This window comes from Panthera pardus, unplaced genomic scaffold (assembly GCF_024362965.1).
Source record: "Panthera pardus isolate Hobbes unplaced genomic scaffold, ASM2436296v1 HiC_scaffold_6, whole genome shotgun sequence".
Taxonomy (NCBI): Eukaryota; Metazoa; Chordata; class Mammalia; order Carnivora; family Felidae; genus Panthera; species Panthera pardus.
The window spans coordinates 3,169,265-3,186,431 of NW_026526991.1; the positions used below are offsets into that span (position 1 = coordinate 3,169,265).

Here is a 17,167-nt window from a genome sequence, read left to right on the forward strand (position 1 = left end):
TCAGAAGACTTGGCAGGAGCAGGGCGGGGGAGGGTGAATCGGGGCAGTGCCACGCTGGGCAGGACCAGAAAGGGGCTGGCCTGCTCTCTGCCAGGTACTGTCTTCACGATACCTTCTAGGGAAACACAAAATGTCTGGCTCACTGGAGGGTCAGGAAGGGGGCTGGGTGCCTTAGAAAGGGTGCTTTGGAGGGGGCCTCCCCTCAACCTGCCTGCGGGGAACGTGTGGCCAGGAAGAGTGTGGCAGGAACTGGCAGGAAGCCCAGGTGAAGGAGGTGTGTTTTTAGGCAGGAGTCCAGTTCCCATGGCTTGGGCCCGTCCACTGTCACCCTTCATTTCTACATCTGAAGTTCGTCTCTGTCTGCGTGTACCCACAGGCCCGAGGGCGGGTGACTATACCTACCGGGAGGGCCTCGAGCACAAGTGCAAGCGCGATCTCCTGCTTGGCCGGCTCCGCAGCTCCGAGGACCAGACCTGGAAGCGGATCCGGCCCCGGCCCACCAAGACCAGCTTTGTGGGCTCCTACTACCTGTGCAAAGGTGGGTGGGCTGCGGCAGGGGTGGGCGGCACAGCCGGGGCCTCGCTCCTCTCACGCCCACCTGGGCTCTGCCCCTCATCACGGGCAGACGGGTGGCCATTCCCCGAGGATGAATCCCACACCAGAGTGAGCATCTAGGTCCCCACCCCGACAGCTCCACAGACTGGTGGGAATATTCGGGATGTTCCGTTCCAGCTGGAGCCCCTGCTGAGTGGGAGGGTCAAGCAGTTCACAGAGCGTGGTGGTTGTCCCTGCGGGGTCGCAAAGGCTGTTGGAGAGATGTGGAGAGAATCCACATAAAGCATCTAAGACTGGCACATAGTAAAGGGCTTGATGAATAATAGCTTTTATTTATTTGGTTATTTATTTTAAGTTTATTTATTTATTTGTGTGTGAGAGAGAGAGAGAGCACAAGCAGGGGAGGGGCAGAGAGAGAGGAAGATACAGAATCCAAAGCAGGCTCCAGGCTCCGAGCTGTCAGCACAGAGCCCGATGCGGGGCTTGAACCCACGAACCATGAGATGATGACCTGAGCTGAAGTCGGACTCTTAACCGACTGAGCCACCCAGGTGCCCCTCTTTATTTTTTTTTTTTTTCAGTATCACTTTTAGGTTTTTATTTACATGCTAGTCAGTTAACATAGAGTGGATAATAGTAGCTTTTAAAGCTGCTTATGTTGTCATTTTCCTCACTTCTGGCTCATGTGGATTTGGCCAGTATTTGACGGACGTTTGTCACATACCTTATTCGGGGTCTTCTGTTTCCCGACCAAGCGTCTTGGCACAGTCTACGTGGCACTGCGTGAACAGTCATGACCTTGTAAAGCGCTTTATCGTGCGTGCCTTCTGTACGCACCATCACGCTCCTCACAACTCCACGTGAGGAAACTGAGACTTTGGGAGGCTCTGCCTTTGTCCCCCCACCCAGCTCATGGCAGTAGCCCCAGGCTTTCTGGACCAGCTCGCTGTCCTCCCAGCAGGATCTTGAGGACATGTCACTCCTGGGCTCAAAGGCCTCAGCTGTCCCCTGGCCAGTGTGGGTGAAGTCCAAATTCTGTGAGCCTTACAAGTCCCCCCCTCTGCCCTAACCACCCCCCAAATACACTGAATCCTGACCCCTTTGCACACTCCTTTGAACTTGGTCAAGCGGCACCCAGATCTTAGGAAGCCACTCCCTGCAGGGCTCCCCAAGGGGTGCAGGACTGGTTCCAGCACAGAGCAGCCAGTGGTGATCGTCTGTGCACCGGCTCACTTGTCCTCCTGTGTCTGCAGCCTGGCAGCAGGATGGGGCAGCGCAGACTTAGAAAGAGCGTGAGCAGGGGAGAGGAAGGAAGAAAAGCAGTTCCTGCCCCCAGGAAATGGCAGGGCTCTGGGTTGTGAGCCTGCTGCCCTCCCAGCTCCCTGGTCCCCAGGAGTTTTTCGGTTTTTTGTTTTTTGTTTTAAAGTAGGCTCCACACCCAACGTGGGGCTTGGGCTCACAACCCCAAGATCAAGAGTCGCACGCTCTACCGCCTGAGCCCGCCAGGCCCTCCTGGTCCCCAGGGGTTTTATTTATTATTTCACTTAACCCTCACAACAGCCCAGTTCTCTGTTTATGGGACCAACAGCTGAGGAATCCCAGGGAATCCCAGCCCAATCTGCCTAGGCCCTTAACCAATGGTATTTTCCTGGTGAATAGTAAGAGAAACACCCCTCCTGTTTATGTAGAGGCTTGTATTCCTCTCCAAAGCCCTTTATCCTACCTTTCATCCTGCCCGACCCACATAAGGCGGCTTTGTGAGGTGGTGGGGTGGGGTAACTGCATGCTTTGTAGATGGAAAAACAGGTCCTCCCCCCAACACAGGTGCAGAGCAAAGAAGGGACCTGGCCTGAGAAGGGCTTCCCCCAGCTCTGCTGCCAGACCCCTCCCCAGTCCTGTGATGAGCAGGCCAACCCCCCCCCACCCCCGCCGTGGCGGAGATGAACCTGGGCCCGGCCTGCCGCAGTGGCGGTCCCAGGAGCTCTGCAGGCTGCCGTCCCGCCTGGCAGAACGTGTGTCCTGTTGCCTCTTTGCAGACATGATTAACAAGCAGGACTGTAAGTACGGGGATAACTGCACCTTCGCCTACCATCAGGAGGAGATCGACGTGTGGACAGAGGAGCGGAAGGGCACCCTCAACCGTGACCTGCTCTTTGACCCGCTGGGGGGCGTCAAGCGTGGCAGCCTCACCATCGCCAAGCTCCTTAAGGAGCACCAGGGCATCTTCACTTTCCTCTGTGAGGTATCTGCCCACTCGCCTGCCACTTCCACGGTCAATGGCGCACATGGGGCTGGGGGAGGGGCTCCCCAGTGCACTCCATTATAAAATGTCCGTCTTGGGACCGTGGCTTTGGGAGGCCTGACTTTAGAATCAGTAAGTCCTTGGACTGTCAGAAAGGCCCATTGGACCCTAGCATGCTAGAGCCCAGATCCTATCCAGTCCCTTCATTTGGGGGAGGCTGAAACTGAGCCCAGGAAGAGAGATAATCATACCCCCTCTTTCCTTCTGACCATCAAAGGCCAGGCTCGGCGCCGGGGGCTTTCAGTACTCATCTTCCCCACACCTCCTTGTCTCACTGTGCTGACTCCAATGCCCATCACAGCTTCCTACCCACTCCCCTGCCTGTGTCCAGGCTGCCTCCTGTCCTGGGAGTACCCTTCCTGTGTTTCTGCATCTCAGACCCTCCGAGGCTCCACTCTGATCCCACCAGCGCCACCAAGTTGTTGTTAGTTCCTTCCCCGAGTTGCCCCAGATGACCCTGCTGGCCCCCTGCTTCCCCCCGCCCGATCAGAGCATGATGAGGGCAGTGACCGTGTCAGGCCCACGTCCGTGGAGTGAGAGCTCCGGATCCAGGCTGCTGGTCCAGCTCAGCCCAACCCCGACCCTTTGCATGGCCGGCCCTTCCCCCCGGCTCTTCGAGCAGGTGGACCAGCTGCTCCCTTCAGAGCAGTCAGCCTGGAATCACCGCTCCCAGCTGGCAGCTGCATGTGCTCTCAAAGCACTCGCCATTCTGTTATGTCCTTTCTGAGCTTCACAGTGAACCCATGGGACAGCGGGCATGGTTACCCCAGCTTACAGTTGAGGAAACTCGGGCTCAGAGAATTGGAGTTACATGCCCCCGCCCCAGGCATTTGGGGTGGGGGGACCAGAGAGAGCCACAGTCCAGGCTGTGAGCTAGAGCCAGAGAGATAGGGGCCACAGATCCTGGGGTTCCCTTTCTCACTCCCCTGACTCAGGGCAGGGCTTGCAGGGACCCAGTCTGTCCCTCCCCGGGTGCCCATGCCAGGTCCCAGCCCACCCTCTCCCCGGACAGATCTGCTTTGACAGTAAGCCCCGGATCATCAGCAAAGGCACCAAGGACTCCCCGTCTGTCTGCTCCAACCTGGCTGCCAAGCACAGCTTCCACAACAACAAGTGAGTGGGACTCACAGCCCGGGCCTGGGAGCAGGGGCACACAGAGGCTTGGGGTAGTTCAGGTGCCTGGGGAGCAGCTGAGGCCAGAGGGTTGACTTAGGGCATCGAGGCAAGGGTCAGAATCCAGCATCCACCTGGAAAGGACGAAACCCCATTTATTGAGATCTATATTCCAGGCATTCTCTCGGGTATTTGAATGGTCTCCTCTGTCTTGCGAGGGAGGAGACACAGTCTCTGTTGTACTGATGAGGCTTGGGAGTAGCTCACGCAACAGGCACGTGGGAGGCCACATCTCCGACTCCCATCTGGTGCCCTCCACTGTCGTGACATTGGCCTTGGACAGTGAGTGGTAGGGGCTGAGTCAGGTCTGGCACCCAAGCTTCGCTCCCTCTGACTTCCCTTGGCTCTGCCCCAGCATGGATGATAAAGTCCAGGCCCTGGGGTCAGATAAACCTGGGTTCAGATCCCAGCCTGATCAATGCCTGTTTTATGCCCTGCGTGCAACCCTTGGTTTCCCTGTCTGTAAAGTTGCTAGGGTTGCTGTGAGCGTAATTAAAATTCCTGTCCCAGGGGAGATGCTCCATGATCGTTCCCCTGGCCGCAGGAGTGGCTCTGGAGCACTGAGCTGGGGAACCTGCCCCTTCCCCCATCCACGGGCCCTCCCTTCTCCCAGCCTCATAGCAGGTGGCATCTGTGCCCTCCTGCTGGCGGCTCCACCTTTGAGCTGACCCTGCCTGGAGGCCAGGGGAGAAGCGTACAGCCGAGCGTAGGATCCCCATGTCTTGCCTATCGTGGTGGTGTGTTCTAGAAGTGGTTGCTAGGGCAGGAACACCCAGGGGGAAGCCTCTCCCCGCAGGCTTGCCCGGCACCGGGGAGACTGGCCCTGTCCAGAATAGTGGCAGTGGGGGCAGGGGGCGTTGGGGCTGCAGACTGCATTGTGCCTTCCGCCCCCATGCCCGCCAGGTGCCTGGTGCACATCGTCCGCTCCACCTCCCTCAAGTACTCCAAGATCCGCCAGTTCCAGGAGCACTTCCAGTTCGACGTGTGCCGCCATGAGGTGCGCTACGGCTGCCTGCGGGAGGACAGCTGCCACTTCGCCCACAGCTTCATCGAGCTCAAAGTCTGGCTGCTGCAGCAGTACTCTGGTGAGCGGGCTGGGCAGGGGCGGGCAGAGGGCGGCGACAATTGGCTGAGGGTGGATGGGCCGGCCCGTGGCAGGCGGCAGAGGGGGACTCGAGTTCAGGAGGGGCAGTTAGCGGGGGAAGGGGTGCCTCTGCAGGAGCCAGCGCTCCCCAGACATCACAGAGGACACAAAGCCTTGCTCTCGGGGAGCTTCCAGGCTTGGAGGGTCCTGGGTTGATCCCTATCCAAGCCGTGCTGGGGGAAACACACACGGAAAAGGGAGAGGGGGCAGAGCCGGGCTGCCTGATTGGTCATCAGCAAGGTCACTTCCCCCTCACTGAGCCTCCGATTGCTCATCCGTGAACTGGTGATCCTAATCTCCACCTCAGAGCTGAGGAGATGAAAAGATATCACTCCCTCCCTCATTCATCTAATAGGATGACGAGCGCACCTGCTCTGTGTCAGGGACCGAGCAAGACTACTCGAGGTCCTTGCTCTCAGAGAACATCTGATATCTGTAAGCGGGGGCAAGGCAGGCAGTGCAACAAGTAGGTAATAAATCCCGTATTCCATCTGTTCGAGGATGCACATACCCCCCCATCCCCCACTGCATGTGGTAATCTAATTAGCATTTGGGGGGGTGTAACATAAAATAATGGCGCATCTAACAATTGATGTCTTCTTAGAGTTGATGAAATAGGGTTATGTAATTTCAGATGTGCTCAGTGCTGTGAGGAAAGTAAGGCAGAGCAATGGGATGGGGAGGGACTCAGGCTGGGGCATTTGGGATAAGAAGGTCGGGGAAAGCCTCTCTGAGGAGAGTGGCATTTGAGCAAGGAAGGGTAAGGGGAGCATGCCTGGCAGAGGGAATGGCAAAGCTGGAGGCCCTGAGGCCGGAGCAAGCTTGGTACAGAAAGGCTGGCTGTGACAGCCGAGTGGCTGAGCATATGGGGGGAGGAGGGCCTGAGAGGTAGGTAAGGACCCACGTGTGTACAAGTCTCTAGGCCGTACATAGAGTTAGGATCGTTCTAGATAGGATGTGCAGGGTCTGGAGGGTTTAAGTGGGTAGATAGCGTCTGATCAGTATTTTTAAAAACTCGCTCTGGCTACTGGGTAGAGAATAGAGGGGTGAGGGTGGACAGAGGGGGCCCAGGGAAGGTGTGGCTCAGGCCAGGGTGACAGCAGCATGGTGGAAGGAGTGATCAGATTCTGGGGATACGTGGACGGTAGAGCCAGTGGAGTTGTTGACGGACCGGATATGAAGCATGAGACAAAGGACGGCATCAAGCAACTGCAAGATTTTTGGCCAGACTCACTGGAAGAACGGAGTGGCCAGAAGGGGAGGCTGTAGGGGGAGCAGGTTTGGGGGGTCACAGCAGGGCTCGGTGTGGGAAGTGGAGATGTTGAGCAGGCAGATGGATGTGGAGGTCTGGAAGTTCACCACCGAGGTCTGGGCTGGAATATTTGGGACTCATCAGCCAGCAAGTGTGTGTCAGGGACAGTGCCTGATCCAGAGTAAGCCCCAGTGACAAGCAGCCACCATGGAGCAGGAGGCCTAGGACAAGGTCGAAAGGAAATCAGTCTGAGAAAGAGACTGGAGGGGATGGGAGCAGGGTATGCTTCACGAAGAGGCTCCACGCTGTACCTCCGAGGGTGGGCTCGGCGTCAACAGTCAGAGTGGGAGGGTCTGGGCCACCAGGGGATGTCTGCCCTTTGCTGACCTGCAGGGGTCCCTGCATGAGCTAGGGAGCCAGGCTGGGCCAGGCACGGAGCCCTAAGAGTCACTGGGCTAGCGGCTGCCAAGCAGGAGTGAGGCCTGAGGCCCCACTGAGCGAGGTAGAGGTGCTACCTCAAGTCGAGGAAGGGTGCTGAGCAGCTGCCCCAAGAGACGGAGCAGCATGAGGGCAGGAGAGCCCCCACACCATGCCGCAGGGCCAGCCTCTCTCTTGCATTTTCCCACTCTTGGCTGCATTTTCTGCTCCTGCTCCCTGGGAGGGCTTCGAGCAGGTCCCCCATTCCCAATTGCACGTGAACCAACAGGCCCAGAGAGCGTGAGTGCTCTCCCCGTACCCCACGTCTTTCTGTGGCAGGGCCCATCTGGGGGGTGGGGGCCTGGGCCTGGGCCTGGGCGTGGCACCTGGAGAGGCCCCGCCTTTCTCCTCACTGAGCTTCACGGACGCCTGCACGTGGTCCCGCCCTCCACAGGCATGACCCACGAAGACATTGTCCAGGAATCCAAGAAATACTGGCAGCAGACGGAGGCCCATGCAGGGAAGGCCAGCAGCAGCTTGGTAAGGCCCTGGGTCGGCGCTGGGCGGGGGGTGGCATCAGGCCCCTGAGGGCCACTCCCCATTCCTTCAATTGAACATTTCAGACTTACCAGAAATTTGTAAGAATAGTACAAAGAATTCATGTATACCCGTTTCTCGATTCCCCAGACGTGAACCATTTGACCACATTCCACTCTCACTTTGTCCTGGTGTGTGTGTACATCCACACAGAGACACTTATCTACAATTATAACCTACCTTTTTCTGAATCACTTGAGAATAAGTTGTAGCCATGATGCCTCATCATCCCAAAACTTCAGTGTGTATTTCCTAAAAATAAGGACACTGTCTTACATAATGACCGCAGTACAATTATCAGCATCACAGAACTAACATCGATGTGATTATTCAGATTATGATGTCCTATTTATTCAGATTTTGTGAATTGTCCCCAAGTCCCAAGTGACACTGCATTTATTTGTTGTGCTGTCTGGTCTCTTTTAATCTAGAGCAGTCCCCCAGTCTTTCTTGTCTTGCATGACATTGATGGTTTGGAGGAGCGGCTGTCTTATAAAAGGTCCAGCCGGGGGCACCCGGGTGGTTCGGTTGGTTAAGTGTCCGACTCGTGATTTCGGCTCAGGTCATGATCTCACAGTTCGTGAGATCAAGTCCCGTGTTGGGCTCTATGCAGACAGCTCGGAGTATACTTGAGATTCTCTCTCTCCCTCTCTCTCTGCCACTCTTTCTCTCTCTCTCTCTCTCTCTCAAAATAAATAAGCATTTGGGATTATCTGATGGTTCCTCAAACCCCAGAGGTGATGTTCTTCTCAGTTCACTCATCAGGAAGCACATCATTTCAATTTGTCCCATTACTGGTGATCGCTTGATTAAAGGTGCCTCTACTGTATGGGTTTCTCTCCTGTGAAGTTACATTTTTCCCCCTTTGTAATTAATAAGTACATTCTGGGGAGATACCTTGAGACCAGGTAAATATCCTGGTATTCCTCAAACTTTTCACCTACTGATTATATCATTTCCATCTCTTTTGATCCTCATCCTGCTCCTGAGGAAGTGAGCTGTGGCATTTGCAGATGGGGAAACTGAGTCTTAGAACATGCTAGAGACTCACCCAGGGGCACACTTAGTGGAGTAAATGCCTGTTCTCTGACATCTTGTCCTGAGCTCACTCTGCCCTCCCATAATTGTGCACCATTCCTGCCACCCCTGAGGATTCCTAACCCATAAAATGGGGTCATAATCCTGCCTCCCATCTCCCAGGGTAGGTGTGAGGGTACAGAAGCTGACCAAGCTATAGCTTGCTGGGTCCCTGCTCTGCACCAGGCCCTGTGCCATCCCGATCCTCATATGCTTCCCTAAGAGGTAGGGATCGTTATAGCCATAGATGACAGTGGGGACAGAAGGGGTGATCTCAGGCCCAAGAGATAGCGTGAGCTGAGGCCCCTGTGCCATCCAAGAGGACCCCCTCCCCAGGCCAGCTACTAGTCAGCTTGGGAGAAGGCCGGGCCCCTAGCCCCTCCTGAGGCCAGCATGGGTGTGGCAGGGAGCCAGGGAGCAGGGCAGGCTGGTTGACGGGGCTGCCTAGCCCCCTTGGGACTTCCCTCCTCTCTCTCCCTAGTCCTTCTTTCTGTTCCTTTTTCTTTCTTTCTCTCTCATCTTCTTGGCTGTTTCCCTCCTCCGCCCCTTCCTGTGCAATCCTCTTTTCCCCTCCCTCTCCCCCTCCCTGCCGTGTGGTTTATTTTTTGCTCCTGGCCAGGATCCCGGCTGGAAAACAGTGAGGGGCTTAGGTTGGATCTGCAGTGTTATCTTCTAAGAGAACTCGGAGTCCTCACCACCTCTACCCCTTCTTCCTACTCGGGGCTGCTGCAAGGGTCCCCAGAGATGGGGGCAGGCCCGGCTGCCCAAAGGTGCCATGACTGACTTCAACCCACTCTTGCTGCCAAGGCCCACCCCGGATACCACCCTTGGGCCTGGCTCAGGAACAGGGCTTCTGTGCCAGTCCTGGCCGTGACCAGGGCATGAGGGGTCTTGGCTGCCATCAGAGGGCAGGGCCAGTAGCACCGTGAGGCCGAGAATGAGATGCCAGGGTGGGAACTGCTGAGGCCCAGTGCCCACGGTGCCATAGCGGCGCCATCCCACAAAGAAGCATGAGCACCGCCTCTTGCCAGGTCCCTGTCCTCAAGCCACTTACCTGTGGGGGGATTAGTAACCTCTCTGAGCCTCTGCTTCTATCTAGTCAAGTGGGAACAAACCCACCTACCCCCCAGGGGTGCAGCAAGGAGCTGGTGAGGCTGTGCGGTTGTGGAAAGGGAAGGCCAGTGAAGTGGCGTGGCTGTTCATTAGAGCAGTCCCCACTTACCCCACCTGTGAAATGAGTTCCCTCAGGCTTCTGGAAGAATCCAGTGGAACACCTAGAAATCAGTAGTGACATGGAGAACCTACTGTCCGCTCTGGCACCGGCCATGCCCCAGCTACAAACATGCCTCTACCTTGTTACCAAGGTGACGTGTGGGTTGTCCTGGGGCCGAGCCAGGCTGCGAGTGTTCCAGCACCAGGCCAGGGTTCAGTTCACACACACGGACAGAGCCCCTTCCTGCTCAAAGACAGGCCCTGAGCTAGGTAGTGCCAGGGACACAGAGTACTCCCATGGGAAGGGACATGTGCCCTCTAGCCTAGAGGAGTGAAGGCTGCCCGGAGGGGTAACCCTACATCTAAGGCTCCAGGGAGGACAGGGAGGCTCAAGGTGACAGGAGAGCTCATAGGTTAGCCAGTATAGCTGGGTGAGGGGGTTCAAAGTGGCAGAAGACAAGGCTGGGTGGCCACTTCCCCCACCTCTCCCCCTAACCCCACCCCAGACGTGCAGAAGACCAGGCCCTCCTGTCTGCAAAGGAAGGGCTAGGAGCAGAGGATGGGGAGTGAACAGGGTGGGGCCGGAGGGAATCCAAGGCTGCCCAGAAGTCTGTTCCACGGCCGGCTCCTGTGCAAGTGGCTTCCCACCTGGGCCCTGCTGTCCACAGGCCCGGCCCTTGTAACTAGATAAGTTGATCAACATGAGGTAGTTCGGGTTCTGTGGGAGCCCCTAGGATGGGCAGCTGCCACTTAGCAGAGCCCCGGGAAGGTGTGGTGGTTGAGCTGAGGTTTGAAAGTTTCCAGAATAAGCCTGAAGCAAAAAGGAAGGGCATTCCAGGCAGAGGGAACAGCATGTGCAAAAGCATGCCACGCTCAGGGAAATGCCAGCAGCTGCAAAGAGCAGACCCACAGGGACTAGCTGGATAAGGCAGAGAGTATTGAGTCAGGAATCTGGAGCCCTGTCCCAGGCCTGGCTCCCACACTGAGAGGCCATGAGCCCTGGGGTGGGGAGGTAACTTCCCTCTGGCAGCGGACTGGCTCATTCTAAGGCTCTAGGTGGCTCTAACGCGGTTGGAGGCCACCTGCGTGACAGACCCCAGGCCTCAGCCCTGGTGCCTGTGGATTCACCAGCCCCTTTCCCCAACAGGGTGCCCCTCGGACACACGGGCCCAGCACCTTCGACCTGCAGATGAAGTTTGTGTGTGGCCAGTGCTGGAGGAATGGGCAAGTGGTGGAGCCTGACAAAGACCTCAAGTACTGCAGTGCCAAGGCCCGGCACTGGTGAGCCAGGCGCCACTCGGGGGCCGGGGTGGGGGGTGGGGAGCCCACCCAAGCGCCGTGAGTCGGGAGTCGGGAGTTAGGAGGCCGGGGCTCTCTGTGGAGTTCACACAGCCCGAGGCTCTGCCCTGAGCTCTCCCAACCATCTCCCCCCCCCCCCCACCCTGCTCTGCCCTACAGCTGGACCAAGGAGCGGCGGGTCCTTCTGGTGATGTCAAAGGCCAAGAGGAAATGGGTGTCGGTGAGGCCGCTGCCATCCATTCGCAACTTCCCACAGCAATACGATGTGAGCGCCAGGAGTGGGGTGCAGGGTGGTGGTGGGAACTCAGACGTGGGGGCTGAGGGGCCTTCCGAGGGCTTGCCTGCCGGCTGGGGCTGTAACACAATCCAGGGGAGCTCAGCAGGCTCTCCCCGCGCCCACCCGGCAGCTCTGCATCCACGCGCAGAACGGCCGCAAGTGCCAGTACGTGGGGAACTGCTCCTTCGCACACAGCCCGGAGGAGAGGGACATGTGGACATTCATGAAGGAGAACAAGAGTGAGTGGGAAGACTGGGCAGGGTGGGGGCCTGGCCCAGTGTCCCCTCACTGCCAGACACCCCGAGTCATCAGTCGGCCCAAGAGCACCTGCTGTCTCTCCCTTTGCCACCACCCAGGCCCTCCTCCTGCCCCCCGCCCCCGACCGTGCCCGCCCAACCGCAAGGCCTGGGATGCCCCCAGCTCCCAAGTCCAGGGGGTGTCGTGGGGCAGAACGGATGAAGAATCCCCTCTCACCAAGCACTCTGGCCTCCATTGCCCACCAGTCCTGGACATGCAACAGACCTATGACATGTGGCTAAAGAAACACAACCCAGGGAAACCAGGGGAAGGGACCCCAATCAGTTCTCGGGAAGGGGAGAAGCAGATCCAGATGCCCACAGACTACGCCGACATCATGGTAACCCCCTCACGCGTGCGCGGGCCCGGGTCTGAGCCGGGCCTGGGAGGGCGTGGGGTGGGAGAGCGGTCCAGGCGGAGGTGCGAGGAACGGGCACCCACGGCGGTTGTGCCCCCAGATGGGCTACCACTGCTGGCTCTGCGGCAAAAACAGCAACAGCAAGAAGCAGTGGCAGCAGCACATCCAGTCTGAGAAGCACAAGGAGAAGGTCTTCACGTCCGACAGCGACGCCAGTGGCTGGGCCTACCGCTTCCCCATGGGCGAGTTCCGGCTCTGCGACAGGTGCTCCGGGGAGGGCGGGACCCGTGGGGCGGGCATGGCGGGCCTGGAGGAGCCTGGCAGGCTGCAGGGTGGGCCTGAGATGAGCCTGGGGTCTGGAGACAGCGTGCAGAGGGTGGTGTCCTGAAACAGCTGCTCCTGGATGTGAGGAGCAGGGGGAGCAGGAGCGGGGTGGGGAGGGACGGGGTGGGCTCAGAACTGCCAGACCCCTGCCTGCAGCCCTGAGGCAGATCCTCGAGGAGGCTAGGACGTGCCAGCTTTCACCAGGACCGAGGCTGCCCAGGGGAAGGCTTGTCTTGCGAGGGGAGGTTGAGCCGCCGGCCCGAGGTCCACAGCCCGTGGTGGACAGGGCTCGGGCTTGGGCAGTGAGCCTCCTGCTGCCTGCCCACAGGCTCCAGAAGGGCAAGGCCTGCCCAGATGGGGACAAGTGCCGCTGCGCTCACGGGCAGGAGGAGCTCACCGAGTGGCTGGACCGGCGTGAGGTGCTGAAGCAGAAGCTGGCCAAGGCCCGCAAGGATATGCTTCTGTGCCCGCGGGACGACGACTTTGGCAAATACAACTTCCTGCTGCAAGAGGATGGGAACACCGCCGGTGCCGCCCCAGAAGCCCCTGCTGCTGCCGCTGTCACTGGGGAATAGGGCCATTTGTGGGCCTCGGGTGAAGTCCTAGGGTCAGGGGGCGGGGGTGGGGACAGAGGTCCTGATAGGAGGGCCAGGGCAGGCCAGGGCTGGGGGCGGGGGGCCGCCCTCGTCAGGCAGCCCCCGGCCCCCTGGGGCCCCGTCCGTCCTCCGTCCTCTCTGCCCCCACCACCTGTGTGCATACCCAGGTGCGTGTGCTGTAGCCCTAAGCGGTCCCAGGGTCCTCGTCCTGCTGGAACACCCTGGGCAGACACCCCCAGCCCCCGCTCTCCTGGTTGGGGAGGGAGGGGCCTGGCTGACCCCTCCAGCTTCAGCCTACAGCTTTAACTTCTGTCTGCTCCTAAAGGGGGCCCAAAGCTCAGGGCTGGGGAGCCTGGGGTCCCCACTTGAATCTGCAGCAGGAGGGTCCTTTTCCCTGCCCCACCCTCACCTCATCCCCACCTCCCTGGGGGCAGATCAGTACACAACAGAGGGCTGGCAGCCCCAATTAGCTTTAAAATGCAGCCCCAGGGTGGAGCTGGGAACACAATACTGGTCGCTTGCCCTCTGGGGCCTCAGTTTCCCCTTTGGTTGGAAGAGTGGGAGGGGCTGGGCTAGATGATCTCTAGAGCCTCTCCAGTCCGGCCACCAGCCCAGCCCTCCTCCCTTGTGAGGCGCCAAATGTAGACTTTAGGTCCTAAGAGTCCTCAGAGATGACTCAGCTCAAGCACCCCCTATTGCAGATAGGAAGACTGAGGCCTGGAAGGGAGGGGTGATCTGCTCAGGGTCTCCCGCCCACGGCACAAGGTAAAGCCAGAGGCAAACTAGTCAAAAGGCTCAGGGCCAGTTGTCTGCTGGAGCCTCCAGGCTCTTGGCAGGGATATGACAGTCTCTGAATCAGTGTGCCACGGGGGGCTCCAGGCAGTGGAACTTGTTGGCTGAAGAAGGGAGGCTCAGGGGATTGGTCATGGCAGCACCCTGTAGGGGGACGGTCCCCTCCTGAGGATGGTCGTAGCGAGTGTAGCAGCAAGTTGCTTCCCACGCCAACTCAGGGCGGTGGTAACAGGCAGGGCACCCATGGGCTCGGCTCCTGCATGATGCACTGGGAAGAAGGGGAAGGGTGGGGGTCAGGGAACGTGGAGAGAAGGGAGATGAATGCCATGGGCCACTCTAGGATCGCTGAGCACCATGGGTCACTTTAGGATGGGACACAGCTCCTCTTTCTTGAGGACCCAACATGGCCCTCATCCCTTTCTCCCCGGACCCAGACATACAGTCACGCCTGTCTGTCTCAGCCCTTCCTGATTCCCGGCCCTGCCAGCTGCCTGGGACCTCAGCTGACCCCCAGCCCCTACCTCCAGCCACCAAGCCCTTTCCCATGCCTCTCGTCTGACCTGTCTGCGTGCACCCCCTCCTCTCCATCCCACCCACCGTGGGCAGACCCGGCCTCCCCTGGTTCCTGAGACATTCCAGAATGCCCCACACTGTTGGCACAAGAAGTGGGGCCCCCCGGAAGGAACCGGGGACCACAGCTGGAGTCAGGGGTGGGGGGTGAGACAAAGAGAATGGAATCCCCCTCATTTCTCCTCAAGCAAGGATCGATAGTGAGCAATGATGTGATTATGGGCACCCCAGACGCAGAGAACCTTGTTCCTCCTGCTGTCACTGCCCAGCCTTTCCCAGTAATCGTGGCATGCATCCTTTCTTCTCCCTGCCCTCTTCCCCCAGCAGGCCAGCAGAGTCGTGCTGGTGGCGTGGCTGGAGGGGAGGAGAGACCACACCCGAGGTGGGGGCCGTGGCTGTGAATGTCGATGACACTTGTTTTCCCTGATCCGTGGTGTTGCAGTCTGTCGTCACCAGCCTCGTTTTTAGTGTGTATATATGTCGCCCCCGTGATGCATATATACACAGGTATTAAATATATCGCTCTATATAATATTATATATGTGTGTGGTATCCAAGGAATCACTTCTAATGAGGGCTAAAGATAAAGAATTTGGCCAGAAAATGCAGCCATCCTGGTGTGTAATTAAGAGGGATTTTTCAGATTCGGGGACTTGGAGCCATGGGTTGGAGGTGATTTCTCAGCAAGGGCAGGAGTGGCCTTGCCTGGGCCCGGTTTCCAGACCACTCCAGCCTTGCCGGGAGAGAGCAGTGGTGCTCCAGGAAAGAAAATGATTGGTGTTTGTCTCCTGCCCAGAAGAATAGGATTAGTGTCCAGATTTTTCTTCTTCAACATGTTACCCATCCAGGGGCCCCTGGGATCTGGGGCTCCCTGGCCTGGCCAAAGCTGGATCCCCCACAGGGTTGGGAAGAGGGCCAGAGGTGGGGGGCCTGGGGACAGGAGTACACTTTGAAGGATGAGGGAGATTATTTCAGTCATGACCCTGACTGGGAGGCTTGGAGAGTTGAATCAGGGGCCCGTGCCTACTGCCAGCAGGCAGGGACAATACTTTAAGCATAGTGATCGCGGGGCAGGCGCCCCCAATGTGAGTATCCCTTTGGAGTAGGGCGAAGGAGAGACGCTGCATTTCTCAGCTGGGCAGTAATCAATTTAATGGTCCTTTTAAAATGTCTGTGTATTAAAAATTTAAGAATACCACACTTTAATATTAAATATTCATAAGGTCTAGTATCTTGATAATAATGTAGATGTTTTAATAACAATTTTTGTCCTTCTTAAAATAAAATGAAAGAAACTTGATTCTTTTAGCCTTTGTTCTAGAAAATAAACGTGTGCACTTTGACCTCTGTCCCCGACCTCTGTCACTCCTGTTCCTCCCTGCCTGGAGCTTGTGCCCAGGGGCCTGGGCTGCTCTGTCCACATGGGGCAGAGCTGCCTGGTGCTGGGCATGCCTAAAGGCAGAAATTCCGAGGGGTGAGGGGCAGAAGGTCTGTGTCCCTGTGTAAACAGGGCCACCCAGCTGACCCCAGCTCAGGCAGCGCCTCGGCTGGCAAGGACGAGCTGTGCTGTGTACAAGAGGCCCCAGCAGCCACCCTTCACTGGCTCTCCTGCAGCCTGCCTGCTCACAGCCTTCCGCATGGGGGTCCCGAGGTACCCACACCTCCCTGCCTTTATCAAGGACACCGTCCTGAATTCCAGAGGGTCGGCTCTGTGCCCTTTCTGGGTGTGGTTTTTCCAGAATAGCGAGGAGGCGCGCCATGCTTTGGAGTATGATTCTGACTGCAGCCTGGACTCCTCGAGACCCAGATTTCTCATCTTTAAAAGGAGAGAGTATATTAGATTGGGAATTTTCAATTCGGGGAAGTCCACATCTGCTGGGATGGGAGGTACTTTCTCAAATCTCTTGGGTTGTGTGTGTTGCAAGGGATGGAGGGGACCCTGATGGGAGGGGCCGCATATGTTCAAGAGCAAGCTCTCACCAGATAGCTGTCAACCGCAGTGTGGAGTGACACCAGGAACGGGGGGCCAAAGGTGCAGAGGGGCTCAGGGGCTTGATAAATGACCGGATGAGCAAGAGAAACCAGCAGCTTGATTGAGCACCTGTGCACCAGACCCTGGATGCAGCACGTCTATTCCCCACGACAACGCTGCACATCTGGTGTCCACATCTTAGAGACATTCAGCAAAGGTTCCGAGGACCCTCAGGAGACAGTAAAACAAGAAACACTGGGAACTGGGTGATTGGCAAAGGTCCCTTCAGCGCTGACGGTCTGGGGTTCTCAGCACCCCTGGTAGCACCGTGAAAAACCAAAGTGGCGTGGCAAAGCACAGGCCCCCAAAGGAAACCTCCAGACCCATCCTCAAGCTGGAGAGATCATGAACCTGCATCCAGACCTCCCATGAGTTCAGAAAATCAAAGACCGTAAGATAAGCAGGACTTCAATGTGCCTGGTGGACTAAACTCTTAAATTCTCTACATTCCCCTAAATTCTCTTCTGGGCCTCCTTCAGCTCAAGTTGGTAAACATTCACTGAGCACCCACTCTCAGATCCTGGGAGCAAGGTTGCTGAAGAAATGTGGCTTCCCTTGAACCCAAGTCCGCCAGGGGATACAGACCTACATGGGAGAGGGCAGGATGGTTTGACAGGCACTGCGGTGGGAGGCATTGCAGGTGCCAGATCCAGGGAGGGCTTCCTGGAGGAGGTGAAACTGGGATAGAGGCTTCAAAAGATGGCTGTCCCGTTGTTGTCAATGCGCACTCACTGTCCCGCATCTTTCTTTTTCTCTCAATTGTATTTCACGCGTGTCTCCAAGCCCTGATGTAACTTACGTATTATGATCAGTGGCCGACACTTTATTCATCAAGGGACCGGAGCTGACTTGAGCAGCCCCCAGTTATTGAACGAACACACGTCTGTTTCTGG

General features: G+C 57.6%; 1 protein-coding gene across 1 annotated transcript in view; it reads left to right on the forward strand.

Moving 5' to 3' along the window:
* Positions 1-15,542, forward strand: part of ZC3H7B (zinc finger CCCH-type containing 7B) — a 61,871-nt gene extending 46,329 nt beyond the window's left edge. Inside the window, exons 13-23 of the mRNA XM_053895912.1 lie at positions 377-538; positions 2,592-2,797; positions 3,870-3,970; positions 4,934-5,115; positions 7,298-7,383; positions 10,877-11,010; positions 11,188-11,293; positions 11,436-11,544; positions 11,809-11,942; positions 12,061-12,224; positions 12,613-15,542. Of these exons, the coding sequence (XP_053751887.1) occupies positions 377-538; positions 2,592-2,797; positions 3,870-3,970; positions 4,934-5,115; positions 7,298-7,383; positions 10,877-11,010; positions 11,188-11,293; positions 11,436-11,544; positions 11,809-11,942; positions 12,061-12,224; positions 12,613-12,859 (1,631 nt within the window). The 3' untranslated portion in view covers positions 12,860-15,542. The remainder of the gene's footprint in view (positions 1-376; positions 539-2,591; positions 2,798-3,869; positions 3,971-4,933; positions 5,116-7,297; positions 7,384-10,876; positions 11,011-11,187; positions 11,294-11,435; positions 11,545-11,808; positions 11,943-12,060; positions 12,225-12,612) is intronic.
* The last annotated feature ends 1,625 nt before the right edge of the window (positions 15,543-17,167 follow it).